The sequence below is a fragment of the Anomaloglossus baeobatrachus genome, chromosome 5 (genome assembly GCF_048569485.1).
Source record: "Anomaloglossus baeobatrachus isolate aAnoBae1 chromosome 5, aAnoBae1.hap1, whole genome shotgun sequence".
In the NCBI taxonomy this organism is placed as follows: domain Eukaryota; kingdom Metazoa; phylum Chordata; class Amphibia; order Anura; family Aromobatidae; genus Anomaloglossus; species Anomaloglossus baeobatrachus.
In genome coordinates this window covers 366,984,291-367,004,258 of record NC_134357.1, presented here as the reverse complement: position 1 = coordinate 367,004,258, position 19,968 = coordinate 366,984,291, and the positions used below count along the sequence as shown (strand labels likewise).

General features: G+C 47.8%; 1 protein-coding gene across 1 annotated transcript in view; it reads right to left on the bottom strand.

Moving 5' to 3' along the window:
* Positions 1-19,968, bottom strand: part of LOC142311484 (amine oxidase [copper-containing] 3-like) — a 57,035-nt gene that overhangs the window by 17,181 nt on the left and 19,886 nt on the right. Inside the window, exons 2-3 of the mRNA XM_075349958.1 lie at positions 13,955-14,240; positions 5,588-5,717 (exon numbers count right to left, since the gene is read on the bottom strand). Of these exons, the coding sequence (XP_075206073.1) occupies positions 5,588-5,717; positions 13,955-14,240 (416 nt within the window). The remainder of the gene's footprint in view (positions 1-5,587; positions 5,718-13,954; positions 14,241-19,968) is intronic.

Here is a 19,968-nt window from a genome sequence, read left to right as displayed (position 1 = left end):
GCACGTGTGATGTTTTGTGACACGTGGTTATGCAATGCGGGGACGGCACACCGGGAGAAATAGTGGCGGCTGGGGACCGAGTAACGTGGGACAGCTGCCGCCATCAGGTCGCGGAATGCTTCTGTCTCCACCAGCCTAAAAGGCAACATTTCCAGCGCAAGCAGTTGCGAAATGTTAGCATTTAGAAGTGTGGCATGTGGGGCGTTGGCAGTGTATTTGCGCCTGCGTTCAAAGGTTTGCTGAATGGATAACTGAACGCTGCGCTGGGACAAGGACGTGCTTGATGATGGTGTTATATCTGCGTGGGCAACTGCAGGTGCAGGGCCAGAGGAGGCTTGTTCGCGGGCAGCATGGACAGGGGATTGGCTCGCATGCACAACAAGCGAAGACGCAGCAGTGACATCAGCAAGCACTGCTCCTCGACTCTGTTGTACATCTCACAAAGTCGGGTGCTTGGCTGACATGTGCCTGATCATGCTGGTGGTGGTCAGGCTGCTAGTTTTGGTACCCCTGCTAATGCTGGCATGGCAGGTGTTGCAAATGGCCTTTTTAGAATCAACTGGAGCCAACTTAAAAAACTGCCAGACTCGGGAAGACCTAACATTTGTACAGGCACCTTGTGTCGTGTTGTTGTTCCGGGGAACGGTTGCCTGACTTCTGCCTGGGGCCACCACCCTGCTTCTTACTGCCTGTTGGGATGCTACGCCTCCCTCCCCCTGTGCACTGCTGTCCTCGCTCTGCATATCCTCCTGCCAGGTTGGGTCAGTTACTGGATCATCCACCACGTCGTCTTCCTCTTCCGCACCCTGCTCCTCCTCCTGACTTCCTGACAATTGTGTCTCATCATCGTCCACCCCTTGTTGAGACACATTGCCAAGTTCGTGAGAACGTGTCTGCTCAAATATTTGGGCATCTGTACATACAATCTCGTCATGACCCACTTCAACAGGAGCTGGCGAGAGGCCAGAATGTGTGAATGGAAATGTGAACAGCTCTTCCGAGTGTCCGTGGACGTGTACTCGGCCTGGTGGTAGGAAGGAGGATCAGGTTCTGAAATGTGCGTTGCAGTATCACGGCTACTGACACTTGACCGTGTGGAAGACAGAGTGTTTGTGGTGGTGCCAATCTGACTGGAAGCATTATCCGCTATCCAACTAACAACCTGTTGACACTGGTCTTGGTTCAAGAGCGGTGTACTGCTGTGGTCCCCAAGAATTTGGGACAGGATGTGCGAGCGAGTAGATGTGGCCCTTTGTTGTGGCGAAATTAGAGCTTGCGCACGACCTCGGTCTCTGCCTGCACCACCATCATGTCCACTTCCTTGTTTGTTGCCAACGCCCTTGCGCATTTTGCAATGCTGTGCTGATGTGTATTCACTAGACTTGTGCGTTATATCCAAGTTTGTGCAAAACGCACACAAGTGCACCTGAACGCTGCCACCAACAGGCACACACGTGCGGTTTTTAAATGCAAGCACGGACGCACTAAGAACCTAACAGGTCTCTATCCAGGGACAATGTGGAGCCTCCCAATTTTTGGCTGCCCTGCCAAAGGGCTATACTACAATAGACCCACTTCCTTACAATGCGCACTTCAGGTTTACAGGCCCTCATGCACGTCTCTATCCAGGGACAATGTGGAGTCTCCCAATTTTTGGCTGCCCTGCCAAAGGGCTATACTAAAATAGACCCACTTCCTTACAATGGGCACTTCTGGTTTACAGGCCATCATGCACGTCTCTATCCAGGGACAATGTGGAGCCTCCCAATTTTTGGCTGCCCTGCCAAAGGGCTATACTACAATAGACCCACTTCCTTACAATGGGCACTTCTGGTTTGCAGGCCATCATGCACGTCTCTATCCAGGGACAATGTGGAGCCTCCCAATTTTTGGCTGCCCTGCCAAAGGGCTATACTACAATAGACCCACTTCCTTACAATGGGCACTTCAGGTTTACAGGCCCTCATGCACGTCTCTATCCAGGGACAATGTGGAGTCTCCCAATTTTTGGCTGCCCTGCCTAAGGGCTATACTACAATAGACCCACTTCCTTACAATGGGCACTTCAGGTTTACAGGCCATCATGCACGTCTCTATCCAGGGACAACGTGGAGCCTCCCAATTTTTGGCTGCCCTGCGAAAGGGCTATACTACAATAGACCCACTTCCTTACAATGGGCACTTCAGGTTTACAGGCCCTCATGCACGTCTGTATGCAGGGGCATTGGTGAACCTCACAATTTTGGACTGCCCTGGCAAAGGAAAATACTACAAAGACTCACTTCCTCAAAATGGGCACATTAGACTCAAGAGGCCTTCATGTACGTCTCTTCTCAGGGACATCGGAGTGCCACACAATGTTTTCACGTAAAATCTTTCATGTAATCTCCAAAAGTAACATACATTAGCTCTATCTCACTATTGGGTATGTGCCCTTAACATTTCCGCCATGAAAATTCATTTTGGTGTAATTTTTGAAGGTTTTCTGGTGAGTCCGTAAAAATGGCGTAAAACGCGGACAAAATCGTTCACAGCTGTGACTTTTGAGTGATAAATGCTTCAAGGGGTCTTCCCCATGCTGTTGCCATGTCATTTGAGCACTCTTCTGAGACTTTTGTGACATTTTTAGGGTTTCTACATGCTGCCGGGGGGTCATTTCATAAAAATACTCGGGTCTCCCATAGGATAACATTGGGCTCGGTGCTCGGGCCGAGTACACGAGTATCTTGGGATGCTCGGCCCGAGCCTCGAGCACCCGAGCTTTTTAGTACTCGCTCATCACTAATACAGTGTACATGACTGCCAAAAATAGACATGAAGCATGAACCAGTATAATATGTAATTCGTCATTTATATGTTTTCCACCCAACCTGTGTACACGGCTCCTCCAATGATCTAATCCTATATTTGAGCATACATTAATATTTTTATGGGCATGTGAAATGAGACATTTAAGTGCCCATGTGATATATATAACTGGTATTCAGGTCCGGTAATGGACATAATATACTGCTAGTATCTCTGCTATATATTACACTGGGAGTATATAATGATGCAGTGATGGAGATTTACAGATAATGTAGCACTATAAAAACCACATAGTCCCCAATCACAGTGATACCAAATATGTCAATTTTTTTTATTTTTTTTTAATTGTTTCAATGTTATTCTCAATTTAGCTTCTGCTTTACTGGGACCCAAGGCAATTGTCTAGTTTGCCCCCCCCTTAACTGTCTACCCATAGTATAGTGGCACATTGACATTGGTCACCAATATCAAAATCGGCACTGTTACATTGTGATATGACCAACTGCAGCATTTCCACTAGACTATGGGCTGATTGGTGGCATTGTTTATACAAGACATTAATACATCTATCCGGATGACGGCTTGTTGCTAATATTTTTAATATAGTGCTAATACTACTGATAGCATTATACATCAGTGACTATAAATCAGTTTTTAATGAAATTTAAAATTAGCTTTTTACAGTACCAGCAAACGCGATGAGATGTCAGGAATCTCATGCACACAAATGCTTTTTCTTGATTGAAATGGAAAACTTCAGGATATAAATTCTTTCAGCGGTTTTGCAGTTTTTTTGTAGCGTTTTCTCACTATAGAAGACAATGAGCAAGTGCAAAATCGCAACGGCTGTGTTTTTGCTGTTTTATTAATGAGTGAAACTAACTTTATTTGTGCTGTAGACATCTGACACGTGTAATCTGTACCCAAAATGCAGCAAAAACGCAACAAAAAGAGCAGTAAAAGTGCAAAACCTGCCTTTTGGAAGCAGCTCTTTTTTGTTTTACTGCCAAGAGAACAGTAAGGCTATGTGTCCACAGTAAAAGGTCCCTGCGGATTTTTTTGCCTGAAAATCCGCAACTTTCGCGGCAAATCCGCACCCGCGGATTTGCCGCGGATTTACCGCGGATTTACCGCGGATTTGCCGCGGATTTTGATGCGGATTTTATTTTTTTTTTTTTCCCCATTCAAAACAGAAAATCCGCACCAAATCCGCACCAAACAATTGACATGCTGCAGTTTGTTCCGCATCAAAATCCGCGGCAAAATCCGCAGCGGAAAAATCCGCAGCATGGGCACAGCATTTCCAAAATGCCATTGAAATGGCTGGGGAGTAGCTGTGCTGCAGATTTTCGGCAAATCCGCGCTAAATCCGTGTCAAAATCCGCGTCAAATCCGCGATAAATCCTGTAGCGTGGGCACATAGCCTTATTGGCTGCAGATAAAAAGCTGCAAAAAAGCATCATGTGACCATAGCCCAGGGAATCATAGAGGATACCGAGATTTTACCCACTCAATTTACTGTTAATATTTTAAGGTAATATAAAGAAAAAGTAAGTATAAAAGGGTCATTCCCATCCCCAACATCCTATCCCAATATGTAGTAGGTGTAATAATAAGAATATTAGCAAATACCTCTAATTAGAAATGTAGCATAGTTCTCCTGATATAGCCTTACCTCTTACCTCATGTGTAGGCATGGCTGTAGCTTAGGTATCCATGGTTACCACCACGAGCAGCTACCTAACTGTCTCTATAGGCCGTAACCATGGATACCTTAGCTACTATAATGCCCTGCACATAAGGTAACTGACATAGCTTTTCAGTAGAACTAGACTACATTTCTAATTAGAAGTATTTGCCAATATTCTTATTAATACACCTACTATATTTTGAGATGGGATCTTGGAGATGGTAATAACCCTTTAAATGCCGCTAGAGAAAGCTGGGTCATTAGTGAGGCCCTATTGGTATATTTGTTGTATCTTAACATTTTTAATGCATTGAGTGTCTCCTCTCAGACAGTCATCAAAGCATTGTAGTGTAAGAAGGGAATAACATTTTTAGTTATAATGCATGAGAAAGGAGGTTTGATGCAAAGTTTGCTTTGGGGCATATAGTATTCTAATTATGCCACAGTTAACTGGCATCAGCACTCTGCTCAGAGCCCTGCTGCCAGTATTATGGTCCCTGACTGCAGAGGCAAGAGATTTGCTGCAGTGGTCACATGCATGCTGGCGTTAAGGCTGGGGCCACATGAGCATATGGCATACGCTCTATTCACAGCTGCGGAGGAGAAGGTGGGCGCTGCGGAGGTGAGGGAGAGATTAATTTCCCTATCTCCTCCATTGCAGGGTGATGCGATTATCGCACTGCACTCCAGTGTCATCCGAGTGCAGTGCGATGTTTCACTTGCACCCACAGACTTATATGGGTGCGAGTGAAGACAGATCGGATTCCACCCGCAGCATGCTGAGATTGTTTTCTCCATCCGATTAGGGCTGAGAAAATAATAGCTGATGGAAACAACCCCATAGAATATCATGGGTCCGAGTGGAATTCGACCGTTTTACTTTCCATGTGTCATAGCCCTAAACAGAAGATCTGGAAGACAAGGGAGCATCAGCGCTGAAGAAAATAGTTAAGTAGTGTTGATTTTTTGTTTTATAACATCTCACCAGTTAAATTATCTGTTTTTATGTTTGGTGTCTAAATATTAATGTTCAACAATAGACAGATTCATATTGGAAAATATTCATGTTCTTTGCCCACATTTTCTTACCTGGTTCTGAATATTCTCATTATCTATAAACTTAGAGAACGTTACACTGGGATTCCAAGGATCATTTTGATTGTAGATGGAGCCACTTTCAGGCTCTGAATCCTTACGTTTGGTCACTGCTAACTTGTACCTTGAAAGTAATGAGATTACGGATAAATATTCACATAACTACCAGATTTCTCTTCCAAATAAACCAGCAGATCACAGACTCTTCACTCATTTATTACATGTTTGTAGATTAGGAGCATTAGCATTGCAAGTTTTAGAGACTTAAAATGACAGAAATATAAATTACATTACTACATTTAGCCATAAAATAAATTGATTTACTTTCCTTCAGTAATTATGAGGCATTTTAAACATAGCCTAGTTATATTAGTAGTTATATTTATAGCAACTGTCGCGGGCGGGGAGGAGGGTGTCAGCACACCGCGCTCACCCCTTTTGCTCGGGTCCGGCAGCTGCTCCTGGTGGCTCGAGCTGTGGGCCGGATCCCGGGGTTTCTCGAGCGACACTCCTCGCCCGTGAGTGAAAGGGGGTGTTTGTTGGGTGTGGGGATTGTTATAGTTCGTGACGCCACCCACGGTTGTGGTGATTTCACCACCGCTGCTCAGTATGGGGGTCCCGGGGATGGTGATGCGGAGCAGCCAGGTGTTGTGTTGCCCCTCCGTGGGTAGGGGTTGGTGATCCCGGGGCCCGGTGATGAGATGTAAAGTGTAGGGCCTGGAGGGCGCAGGGACGCGGGGGCAGCGCTGTGCCTTGCGGCACTATGGTACTCACTCAGCCTGACACACGGACACAGTTTGTACGGTAAACCAACGGCTGGTAGGACGGTCCCACAGACGGCTGCACCTGCACTCCCGGTAGGTGACGGTGATGTCTCTCTTCCTTGCACCTGTGTTGACTGATGGTAGCGGTGGATTCCCTCCGGTTACCCGCTCCCCGGCTGCAATCTGGGCCGGAGGAGCTCTACACTTTGCCCGCAGGCGCTGGCCCTGAGAAACTTGTGCCGTGGCGGTGGCGGTGTCTCTCCAATACGGGTTGGGCTGTTGCCTTCAATCGGGACTTGGTTGTTGGGGGATCTGCGTCCCCGTCACTGACGGATTTGGCAAATCTGGCGACTCCTAGCCTTGCCGGGGTCCGAGAGGCCCCTGCCCTGGTGCTGACTGTCCTTCGGAACACTGCTCCAGACCACCGGGCACACAGCCAACGGGGTCCTTCCAGGAACTTCCAAACGGTCCCCCTCCAGACAGTCACCGCCGTTGCTGACCTTGCTGTTCTGGCCCTCACAAAGCTGGACCCTTCAGGCTGTCTTTCTCTTCTGTCACTTTACTTGCTTTTCCTCCTTTTCCACTTCTCTACTCTCACTTTCTTAACTCCTCACACTTGCCCTGCCTGGGCTATCTGCTGTTCACTCAAGCTCGTCCCTGAGCTGACTGCCTGGTTACTTCCTGCCTCCAGAGCTGTGAGCTCCTTGGTGGGCGGAGCCAACCGCCTGGCCCACCCCCTGGTGTGCATCATCAGACTCCTGGAGGAAGGCAACAAGGATTTGTAGGTTAGCTGTGATGTGCCTACCTGGAGTGTGGGGTGTGGTGGTGTTGTGACCCGTGTCCCCTGGCTTGCCCAGGGCGACACATTCCCCCTTAGCAAAATGCAGACCGTCCGCGGGCTGCCGTCCTACACCGGTTTTATTTTTCTGTAAAAAGGGGATAACAGGGTTAAGCAAAACATAAATACATTTTTAATCAAAACTCTTCCCAAGACGGGAGGCACATTTACTTAAACGTTGCAACGGTATACGGTCACGGTTTCCGCTCTCTCCCACCCAAGCAATCTGGCCCTGATGCTGCCCCTAAAACCCAGGCAGCACCCCTTGACCCACAGTCCAGCACAAGTCACCCGAGCGGGATCTGTCCTTCCCCTCCAGAGGGTGGCCACCGGTTCCTTTGGTGGCTGGGCCCTGGCCTGCTCTGCTCAGGGCCCTCCCTCCAACCTGCCTCTCCGGAGACGGTATTGCGGAAACGGTAACGGTACCCAACATATTTACAAGCCACTTAACGTTTGTGGTGCCCTGCAAGTTCACGGGCTTGTCCATGGATAGTTCCCATGCTTTTTAAACTTTAAACGGTCCCCACGGGGACAACGGTGCCAGCTCCTGCCGGTTCAATCACAAAAGCAAATCAGGTAACACTTCAGGCATTTTCATTTTCTTCATTTTTAAAACTTTTAAACAAACTTGTAAACATGCTGACTGGTGGTCCCAACGGGGACAACTTTTAGGCGGAGGACCGCCGGCTTAGCAGTCCATCCTCAATCGCGGGGCTCTAGTGCCACCTTCACATGGTGCACCGCCGTGGACCCCGATGGTAGCTAGCTGCGGGTCATCTTCCTCCATATTCGTGCGGGCATGCACATCCGCTCTACACCCCTCTCGGGCATCGATCTCCCTGCGCAGCTGCTGTTGCCGTCGCTCCCAGCCGGGAGTACTTTCTTTTTGCTCCGGTTCAGCGTGTGCGGGGGACGGGCCCAGCCAGAGTCCCTCTGTGTCGGCTACGACCGGCACCTTCAGTAATGAGGGACCCCGTTTTGACATGGCCTCCTCTGCCTCCTGGCAGCTGCATCCCCGCCGTGGCTCCGGTGCATCTTTGCTGACGGACTCAGCCTTTGGCTTCTTCCATAGAAGCAGTTTAGGGTGGTCATGAGCTTCTGCTGCAGGTCGGTCCACCGGGGCGGATTGGCAGGGTACCGCTACCGGTGGTGGTGGTAGCGGGCCTAGTGGCGGGGCAGCAGCAGCTAACGCGGGTAGCGGGAGAGGCAGCAGGGTGAACGGGTGTAGGCCGGGCCCCTCAGCCGCAGCGGCCGATCCCTCGGGAATACAGGGACGTGGGTCTCTTACCCGTTCCTCCAAATCTTCCTCCACCTCACATCTCCGCGTAGCAGCCACCACTTCCACCATGTCGGCCTCCCACTTCTCCAGGAGGAGCTGCATGCGGACCTGCAGACGGCTGCTTAGCTGGGCGGTCCGGACTTCCACCCACGCCGCCATGCCAGGCGCGGGGACCACGGTGTTGTTGGTCGGACTCAGCATCTTTAGCAGCGGCCTCTTCCAGGAACCAATAAATGGCCGCAGGGTCCTGGCGTCCCTGCTTCCACAGCCGCGCTCACATGCGGCCAGCCGCCATCGCGTCCCCCTTAGCTCTTTCCGGCCCCTCCTCTCTCGGGGCGGAGTTTTGGCCTTCGCGCTTCTACTGCTCGAGAAGACGCTCGAGCGGGAACTTTTCGCGCCAAAGATGGCGGCTTCTGAAATTTTTCTGTCGGATGCCTCCGGCGGTAACAAGGCGCACCTCTACCTGACGGCAGAGCGGTAGGATCCTGTTCGTGACGCCAAGTTGTCGCGGGCGGGGAGGAGGGTGTCAGCACACCGCGCTCACCCCTTCTGCTCGGGTCCGGCAGCTGCTCCTGGTGGCTCGAGCTGTGGGCCGGATCCCGGGGTTTCTCGAGCGACACTCCTCGCCCGTGAGTGAAAGGGGGTGTTTGTTGGGTGTGGGGATTGTTATAGTTCGTGACGCCACCCACGGTTGTGGTGATTTCACCACCGCTGCTCAGTATGGGGGTCCCGGGGATGGTGATGCGGAGCAGCCAGGTGTTGTGTTGCCCCCCCGTGGGTAGGGGTTGGTGATCCCGGGGCCCGGTGATGAGATGTAAAGTGTAGGGCCTGGAGGGCGCAGGGACGCGGGGGCAGCGCTGTGCCTTGCGGCACTATGGTACTCACTCAGCCTGACACACGGACACAGTTTGTACGGTAAACCAACGGCTGGTAGGACGGTCCCACAGACGGCTGCACCTGCACTCCCGGTAGGTGACGGTGATGTCTCTCTTCCTTGCACCTGTGTTGACTGATGGTAGCGGTGGATTCCCTCCGGTTACCCGCTCCCCGGCTGCAATCTGGGCCGGAGGAGCTCTACACTTTGCCCGCAGGCGCTGGCCCTGAGAAACTTGTGCCGTGGCGGTGGCGGTGTCTCTCCAATACGGGTTGGGCTGTTGCCTTCAATCGGGACTTGGTTGTTGGGGGATCTGCGTCCCCGTCACTGACGGATTTGGCAAATTTGGCGACTCCTAGCCTTGCCGGGGTCCGAGAGGCCCCTGCCCTGGTGCTGACTGTCCTTCGGAACACTGCTCCAGACCACCGGGCACACAGCCAACGGGGTCCTTCCAGGAACTTCCAAACAGTCCCCCTCCAGACAGTCACCGCCGTTGCTGACCTTGCTGTTCTGGCCCTCACAAAGCTGGACCCTTCAGGCTGTCTTTCTCTTCTGTCACTTTACTTGCTTTTCCTCCTTTTCCACTTCTCTACTCTCACTTTCTTAACTCCTCACACTTGCCCTGCCTGGGCTATCTGCTGTTCACTCAAGCTCGTCCCTGAGCTGACTGCCTGGTTACTTCCTGCCTCCAGAGCTGTGAGCTCCTTGGTGGGCGGAGCCAACCGCCTGGCCCACCCCCTGGTGTGCATCATCAGACTCCTGGAGGAAGGCAACAAGGATTTGTAGGCTAGCTGTGATGTGCCTACCTGGAGTGTGGGGTGTGGTGGTGTTGTGACCCGTGTCCCCTGGCTTGCCCAGGGCGACACACAACAACCATATGTCATAAATCCAGAATAAGTGTGGCTGTATTGTACTAAACTTACTTCTGAAAGAAATTGGTGAACTTACCTTTATTAAAAGGAATATGTCAGCAGGATTTCACCCCCAAACTATATATAAGGGCATGTATACACAAGAGGAAAAAGAGTATATGTGCAAAAAATAGACAATTTTATTAGATATAAAAAAAAACACAATAGACAATTAAAAACATGATAAGACATCACTAAAATGAATCATCTGGGGGAATATAAAGATTGTTACACAGACAGGGATGGTCTCAGGAAAACCACCAAAAATACTCAGGATAAACATAAATCCTGTAATAAATCGGTCACAGTGTGATTGATTGCATTAAAATCTTAATCAGGTGAATCCTGAGACCTCTGGTCAGTGTTGAAGTGTCACAAACTGAGGGTGTAATGACTAACCAGGACTATACGTCTGAATGGCTTAGGACAGTTATAAGGCTCAATATAGGAGTAATCCCATGTGGAGTGTATCTAAGCAAATCAGCCATTCACCTCGTGCCTCTCCATCTTGAAACAGCTCTTGTACCATGCGAAACGCGCGTCGATGAAGTCCAGGTTCCTCAATGGGGAGTCTCTCAAACTGAAGGTTTAATCTTTATCCATCTGACTTCCAGGTAATTAACTTTCTATTTGTTAGGCATTATATTGAATGGCTGATTTGCTTAGATACACTCCACATGGGATTACTCCTATATTGAGCCTTACAACTGTCCTCAGACATATAGTCCTAGTTAGTCATTACACCCTCAGTTTGTGACACTTCAACACTGACCGGGGGTCTCAGGATTCACCTGATTAAGATTTTAATGCAATCAATCACACTGTGACCGATTTATTTACAGGATTTATGTTTATCCTGAGTATTTTTGGTGATTTTCCTGAGACCATCCCTGTCTGTGTAACAATTCTGTCCGTGTAACAATCTTTATATTCCCCCAGATGATTCATTTTGGTGATGTCTTATGTTTTTAATTGTCTATTGTGGTTTTTTGATACCTAATAAAATTGTCTATGTATTGCACATATACTCTTTGTCCTCTTGTGTATACATGTATCTCTGAGTAGTGCAGTCTGGGGTGGTGGTCCTTTGTGACCGTCTATCAGTACTATTGCCTCTAGTTCTAAATGTTGAGGTTTCTGTATTTGATATATATAAGTGCATGTAGCTCTTTTTAAAGACAAGCCTAGCAATACTGCTAAATGGCCAGTCCATTCATTTGTTAATGAGAAATCAGCTTTTGAATTGATATGCAAATAAAGCTGAAGAGCTATGATAGATCTGAGGCCTCTGTCACTCCAGCTCTATTCGCTGCCTAGTACTGCCTCCTCCTGCTTTACTCACAGCCTCTATACTAAGTGGTAAGTGGATAGCAAGGGAGCAATCAGTCATGAAAGAAGTGGGAAATAGAGCTGGAGTGACAGACGCCTCAGATCTACCTTAGTCCTTAAGCTTCATCTGCATATAAATTCAAACACTGATTTCTTAGTAACAGAGAAACAGATTTTTGCAGAGATCACATCTCAATGGCCATGTCCAGAAAAGGATGGGCCTCATATCAGTAAACAGGGTACTCTCTTAATAAGCAATTATCACCTAACCACAAGACCCACAACATCCGAGATCCCCACTGATTGCCAAAATAGAGGTCTCATATCCCCATTTCAGTACAGTAGTGATTGAACATGAATGCTGCTACTCCTTGGAAAGCGTGTTCTATGCAAAAACTTAATTTCAACCAAAGTAGAGTTGCAATTTCTGGCTATCTATCTCCACTAATTCCAACAAATACAGGATAGAAGTCATAGTTCAAAGAGAACGGCTATGGTTGCCTTACTAAGATAGTTCCTGCACACTAGTCCTCAGATATTTATTTCCATCCATAGGATGGGGTAATTGGTAACCTTACCATGGGGATTACTTTGACTTTTACAATCATTACTAATTAAAGAGAACCTGTCAGGTCCCATATGCGTTCTGACCTACAAGCAGGGTGATGTGTGGCCTAGAAATCCCTTCCTACCCATCCATGTGTTGTAATATTGTGTAATATGAATGTATAAAAAAAATGTTTTATTACTTACATATTCCCTATGTAAATGATCAGAGGGTCTAGTCCCATGGGCGTCACATCGCCCTCCTTGGGGCGTTTGCATGCATTCCGTGGTATCATGCCCCTGTGGGCGTGATACCATGGATTTACATGAGCAACGTCACCGTCAGCTCCTTGAGATCCCGCGCGTGCGCACTTGCCATTCACGCCCACGTGATACCATGGAAAGTATGTAAATACCCACGGGGCGATGTGACTTCCACTGGACTAGACCCTCTGGTCATTTACATAGGGAACATGTAAGTAATAAAACTTTTTTTTACATTCATATTACACAATATTACAACACAGGGCTGGGGGTTTCTAGGCCCCACATCACCCTGCTTATAGGTTAGAACGCATATGGGACCGGACAGGTTCCCTTTAACTGCTTTGTGATATATACTGACCAGCAGGTCCCACAAACTTTGATACTAGCTGGTTCCCACCTCTTGTTTTCTACTAAAAGACCTCCTCCTCTTCCTCGCCGAGCTATGCTGCATTTAAGCGGGCTTTACACGCTACGATATCGTTAATGAATTATCATCGGGGTCACGTTGTTTGTGACGCACATCCGGCGTCATTAACAATATCGCAGTGTGTAAAACTTAAGAGCGATCTGAAACGATCACAAAAGAGGGCAAAATCATTTGCCGCGGAGAGGTCGTCCTGAAATAAAAAATCGTTTTCTGCTTTTTAGCGAGGTTGTTTGTCGTTCCTGTGGCAGCACACATCGCTGTGTGTGACACCGCAGGAGCGACAAACATCTCCTACCTGCGTCCACCGGCAATGCGGAAGGAAGGAGGTGGGCGGGATGTTTACTTCCCGCTCATCTCCGCCCCTCCGCTTCTATTGGACGGCTGCCGTGTGACATCGCTGTGACGCCGCATGACCCTCCCCCTTAGAAAGGAGGCGGTTCGCCGGCCAGAGCGACGTCGCAGAGCAGGTATGTGCGTGTGACGCTGCCGTAGCGATAATGTTCGCTACGGCAGCGATCACCACATATCGGCCGTACGACGGGGGCGGGTGTTATCGCGCTCGACATCGCTAGCAATTGCTAGCGGTCACAGCGTGTAAAGCCCGCTTTAGTCTCTCTCCTTTCATGTTGCACACCACTACTGAGTGCTATTGTCTGAGCTGCTCCCCATTGCAGTGTCCTTAGTAGTAAATATAGTTTCAAAGCAATCACTACTATGGATCTAGTCCTATCTCTATTCTACATCTCTGAATGCTGATTAAGTCATTGACCAGAATTTTTGAAAAAAGGACTGAATGTACCTGTGAAATGCTTATTATTGCATACAATTTCCTGCTATTATCTTGTTTTATAAAAATCCTGGTCTTGGACTATTCATTTTAACAGAGCGGAATAGCATATCATTGGGAGTCTAGAGGTGGGGCTGCTAGGAAAATTCACACTATACACATATTTATTACATTTCTAATTTAAGCTGAGATAGATTTTGCTAAATAACCTCTTTTTATGAAATGTGGTGCACAAAAAAGTAGTTCTACAGTGGAGTTAGTCTACAACTACTCAAGACTGTATATTATTGTGTGCTATCATATTCTATAACAAAGAAAATAAACCTTGACTTTTCTTACCTGGCCCATCCCATGGCTTTTTCAACTGGACTTTCTTCTGGTAAAAAGTCTCCTGCAAAGCTGACGATCTGAATCCTGTAGGAACGAGGATGACCCCATTTGTTGGTTGAGTTGCTTGAGAAATGAATATAACGAGGTGTCTTGGCGTGAAGCTCAAATGCTGCTTGATTCTCGTTCTCCAATACGCTTCTTACCACTTTTGGTCGTTGTATCTTAACATTTGGCTCCCATGGTAAGTTTACAGGATTAAATTTCATATCCTGAGTCATAATTGAATTGTGAGTTCCTAGAAATACAAATTGGCTAATACATCAGCTTCATTAGTTGCAAAGTAATAGTCACAAATTTATCCTTATCTCTGCAGTTTTTATAAATCTCTCGTATTACACATGCTTCATGAAATAACCAGATCGTTCATCATGGAAAAAAAATAGTCCCTTGAGGGCTTAAGAAGACTTTTCCAAATAGTCTAAAGAAGGGACTTAGCTATAAGCTTTTGGGTTCTGGTGCAAAAGTCAACCTTGGACATTCTTAAGCTGTGCGATGATGCTGCAGGTATTGTTGAGGTGTGATTTTTAAAGTAGAGTTTAAAGGTTTTCATCATGAATGGTGAAGAATCATGTCATGGAAGGAATGAACAACTGTGTAGAGGTCCTGTGAGTTCTGTAGTTTGAAGCTTTACCTGAATTGTAATATTTCTTTTCAGTTGATATGAGAAATGTGGCAGCATCAGGCAGGGGCGTATCTAGGGGGGGGCTGGCGGGGCATCTGCCCCGGGCGTAACTGTGAGGGGGGGGCGCTGTCAGGCGCCTGATGCAGCTCTGTGTAAGTCTCCACGTGGGCTGCGGTTGCCACTCTGCAGTGGGAGCCGCTATTCTCTGAGTGCGGCGGTTACACTGACAGCCGCACTCATAGAAAGTGCACCGCACGGCTCCCACTGCTCAATTGTCCTCGTATCTGTCAGACACGAGGACAAGTGAAGCAGTGATGCCTGGCGCTGACTTCCGGGTCAGAGCGATGGCTTTCATGTGATCATGTCAGCTGATCACACTGCTGAAGTCAGGCCCGCAATGCAGAGGCGGCAGAGAAACGCTGATAAATGCTCCACTGTGGAGCTGAAGACACGGACGGAGTAACATTATGAGGTGAGGGGGGAGGTATCTATGCACACGGAATGGGGGGACAGAGGGTGGGGAGAGGGAACTATTAGTGGACACATTATGAGGGGATAGAGGGTGGGGAGGGGGCAGTATCTAAAGACAGTATGGAGGAGAGAGGATGGGAAGGGAGCAGGATCTATAGATACAGTAAGGGTGAAGGGGAACGATATTTTGACAGTATGGTGGGAAGAGAGGTTGGGGAGGGGGAAGCATCTTTGGGCACAGTATGGGGAGAGAAATGATGAGGGATGATGTATGGTGAGAGAGATGATGAGGGATGATGTATGGGGAGAGAGATGATGAGGGTTGATGTATGGGGAGAGAAATGATGAGGGGTGATGTATGGGGAGAGAAATGATGAGTGATGATGTATGGGGAGAGAAATGATGAGGGGTGATGTATGGGGAGAGAGATGATGAGGGATGATGTATGGGGAGAGAGATGATGAGGGATGATGTATGGGGAGAGAGATGATGAGGGATGATGTATGGGGAGAGAGATGATGAGGGATGATGTATGGGGAGAGAGATGAGGGATGATGTATGGGGAGAGAAATGATGAGGGGTGATGTATGGGGAGAGACAGGATGCGGGGTAATGTATGGGGAGAGGGAGGATTCAGGGGTGATGTATGGGGAGAGGGAGGATGCGGGGTGATGTATGGGGAGAGAAATGATGAGGGTTGATGTATGGGGAGAGAAATGATGAGGGATGATGTATGGGGAGAGAAATGATGAGGGGTGATGTATGGGGAGAGACAGGATGCGGGGTGATGTATGGGGAGAGGGAGGATGCAGGGTGATGTATGGGGAGAGGGAGGATGCGGGGTGATGTATGGGGAGAGGGAGGATGCGGGGTAATGTATGGGGAGAGGGAGGGGTGACGTATATAGAAATGGTATGGGGAGCAAATGGGAATAAAATTTTGAGGACATAGAATAAAGACTGACATGGTATGAGGAGCAAGTGGGCAGGATGGAGAGTGAGGTGGAAAAGTATAAGGACACGCAGGAGGTAGGGAGGAAGACAGTAAGGGATGAGAAAAATGTGAGGGGGCACAGAATAGAGACTGGGTAGTGGAGGGACGTGGTATGGAGAGGGGCAGAATTGGAGGACAGTGTGAGGCCATAGCGAGGAGGGGGTGTGATGAGAGGGCACAGTATAAAGACTGGGCAGTATAGGGTGATACATTGAGAGCACAGTGTGAAGAGTAGTATGGAAAGGAGAGGAAGTGTTTGGGGCATGTAAGATAAGAGGGACAGTGTGGGTCATATTTTGTGCAGAGAACACAGTGAGGGGCCATTATTTGTTCAGGGGCACAGTGTAGGGCAGATATTTTTAAGTAGAAGTATTATAATTATTCTGCTATTTTTAGGGGCATCGTGTCTGGATGTGCTGCAGAAAACCGGAGAAGATGGAAATCTGCAGAGATGAGATGTGAATGTGAAAAGTCATCATGGCATCAGGACAAGGTGAATAGAAAAAAACGACTCAGAGGCAACATCATCTATAAGGTACCTGAATGTAAATGTTTATTTGTGATACTATGTCCCATCATTAGGCCTTGGTCCCACTTGTGCATTGCTTCTGATGTGAGCACAATGGGACCCCCACTGATCAGCTGCTCTTGAAATGCTTATTTCTGGATCTGCTCCGTCCTCTGATGGTGTCCACAGCCGGGTACTGCACATCAGCCTCATTGATTTTAATAGGAACCTGTTGCCACTATCAGAAGACGGAGCAGATCCAGAACTGAGCACTTCCGACTACCTGCCACCACCGACATGGCACCTAGAACAGGCGATTGGCAGGGGGGGTGCAATGTGCCGGATCCCGACCAATCAGACATTGGTGACCTATCCTAAGGAAAGGTCTTCAGTGTTAAAGTAGTGTACAATCTCTTTAATAAAGTCTTGTGCCGTCTGACAAGTTAAGGGTTACTCTCTTTTTATTTATGTTGTTAGGAGCATTAAAGGGGTTGTCCAAGTTTGTGATGTGTCTGCAGTCACTCCTTTGTCACTCTATGTGACTGCAGACTTCTGAATTCTCACAGTGTGCACACTGCACGCTGTGAGGATTCTCTGATGCCGGCAGTGACAGTGGGAGGTTATGAAGCTGCAAGTATGCGATTTACATAGATGTGGTCTTGTGCTGAACCGACATGCTCACTGAAAATGAATTGACTGAGGCTGAACACATCAAACCAGAATGTGGCCAGAAGTGTACAAATCTCATACTTGTGCTCACATGATCGTCCATTCTTGTCACTGGCACCGGAGAATCCTAAAAGTGTGCAGAGCATGCATTGTAAGAATTCAGAAGCCTGAAGTCACGAATAGATTCACTGCAGACTTTCATCTCTAATCTGGACCATCCCTTTAATTACAAAATTAAGCAGTGTATTATCCTCAGTTCTAACAGCATGTAATATACCCACTGTCACAATTCAGCTCTGCTCGCTAGTCACCACATGGCCACTCTACTCATATGGGATTTTCATACTTACATGTGACAATTAGCTTTTCTTCATACGTTTCTCATTGAACATTGAGAGAATTATTAAGAGAAGCTTGTTACCACATGACTGTAACTGTGCAAATCACATATGAGTGACTGGTCACATGACGATCACCCAAATTGCTTAATGGGGGGGGGAGCCAAACGGAATTCTTGTCCCGGGTGCTGGAAAGCCTAGATACACCTCTAGCATCGGGGACGGAGCAGGGAGTTAACATTTTAAATAGTTTCTTGGGGTTATAGGATATAGAAATGAGAGTAGCAGAGTAGTCCTGTTTGGCAGAAGTGAGTTCAAATTTGAAGATGTGCGTAATAAGCTCTACTTTGGTTAGTCTACTTCCAACCTTCTAATGCTGTTCTGTGACCTTGGATGCTTGTTTCAGTTTTTTCATCTTAATATGGCAGAACTTTGCTGAGTTCTAATGTATGTAGAAATTAAACAGTATAGAACTAATGTAATTCTGGTGTTATAGAATGCAGTGGCTGCTTCTGTGTCATGAAATAACTTGGTATGGTCAAGATTGTGAGATTGGTAGGGCGAGAACATGAGAGTGTCAACTCATAAGGTTCCTATGAGGATCTGTTCATTTCTAAACTAGTTTCTAAAGTAGTTGAAGAGAAAAAGATGAGATAATACTAATAATACTAATAAGACTGGGTGGATTAAGGTCCAGTCACACTAAACAACTTACCAGCGATCCCAACAACGATAGGGATCGCTGGTAAGTTGCTAGGAGGTTGCTGGTGAGATGTCACACTGCGACGCTCCAGCGATCCCACCAGCAACCTGACCTGGCAGGGATCGCTGGAGCGTGGCTACACGAGTTGCTGGTGAGCTCACCAGCAACCAGTGACCAGCCCCCAGCGCTGCGTGGAAGATGCTGCGCTTGGTAACTAAGGTAAATATCGGGTAACCAACCCGATATTTACCTTGGTTACCAGCTCACGCAGCTACACGTGCAGAGAACAGGGAGCAGCGCACACTGAGCGCTGGCTCCCTGCTCTCCTAGTACAGCACACATCGGGTTAATTACCCGATGTGTGCTGCAGCTACACGTGCAGAGAGCAGGGAGCAGCGCACAATGCTTAGCGCTGGCTCCTTGCTCTCCTAGCTACAGCACACATGGGGTTAATTACCTGATGTGTGCTGCAGCTAAATGTGCACAGAGCAGGGAGCAGCGCACAATGCTTAGTGCCGGCTCCTGCTCTCCTAGTTACAGCACACATCGGGTTAATTAACCCGATGTGTCCTGCAGCTACATGTGCACAGAGCAGGAGCTGGCACTGACAGTGAGAGCGGCGGAGGCTGGTATCAAAGGTAAATATCGGGTAACCAAGGACAGGGCTTCTTGGTTACCCGATGTTTACATTGGTTACCAGCCTCTGCAGAAGCCGGCTCCTGCTGCCTGCACATTTAGTTGTTGCTGTCTCGCTGTCACACACAGCGATCTGTGCTTCACAGCGGGACAGCAACAACTAAAAAATGGCCCAGGACATTCAGCAACAACCAACGACCTCACAGCAGGGGCCAGGTTGTTGCTGGATGTCACACACAGCAACATCGCTAGCAACGTCACAAAAGTTGTTCGTTAGCAGCGATGTTGCTAGCGATGTTGCTTAGTGTGACGGGGCCTTTAGGGTAGAGGTGAGATTGAGAGTCAGTTGAATGGCATGTCTCAATGTTGAGATAATCCATTATGATGACGACAGATCCCTTGGAGGTTCGACGGGGACTAGAATCAAAGAGAGAATACTTCAAAGGAAGGTGAGGGAGCGTAGATGTAGGCTTGCAGATGTAGATATGTCTGCAGACAGAAAAGGTAACCCATACGATTCCCCTCAAAGTACAGCTAATGGTCCTATCAAAAGATCTTCTTGACCAGCTTATTTTTGAGGGACACCTCTCACCAAAGAAATGTTATGTGAAGGCAATCACTTTAAGTAGCAAGTGTCTCAAATTTTCTAGATTAAATTACTTAAAAGGAACTTGACATTAGCAAATTGCATAATCTGGTCCGATACTTCTGCAGGCAATTGTGTGATAATAATAATGGTGTTTCTACCAAAGCTGTACAATTAGTTGTGGCATAGTTATAACATCTAATGTGGTTTACTATGCCACGTGTGGCTGCAACCTTATATATATTGGACTCACTACACATGAGCTACGGTTGCGCACACGTGAACATGTTAGAAACATCATGGCAGCCTCTGATTTGGACTTTGATGACCCATGTCTGACTACACTACTCCGTCATCACAAGGTGAGCCACGGATGTGACCCAACTCACTTTAAAGTGAGGGGCATTGACGTGGTACACCTTGGGATGAGAGGTGGT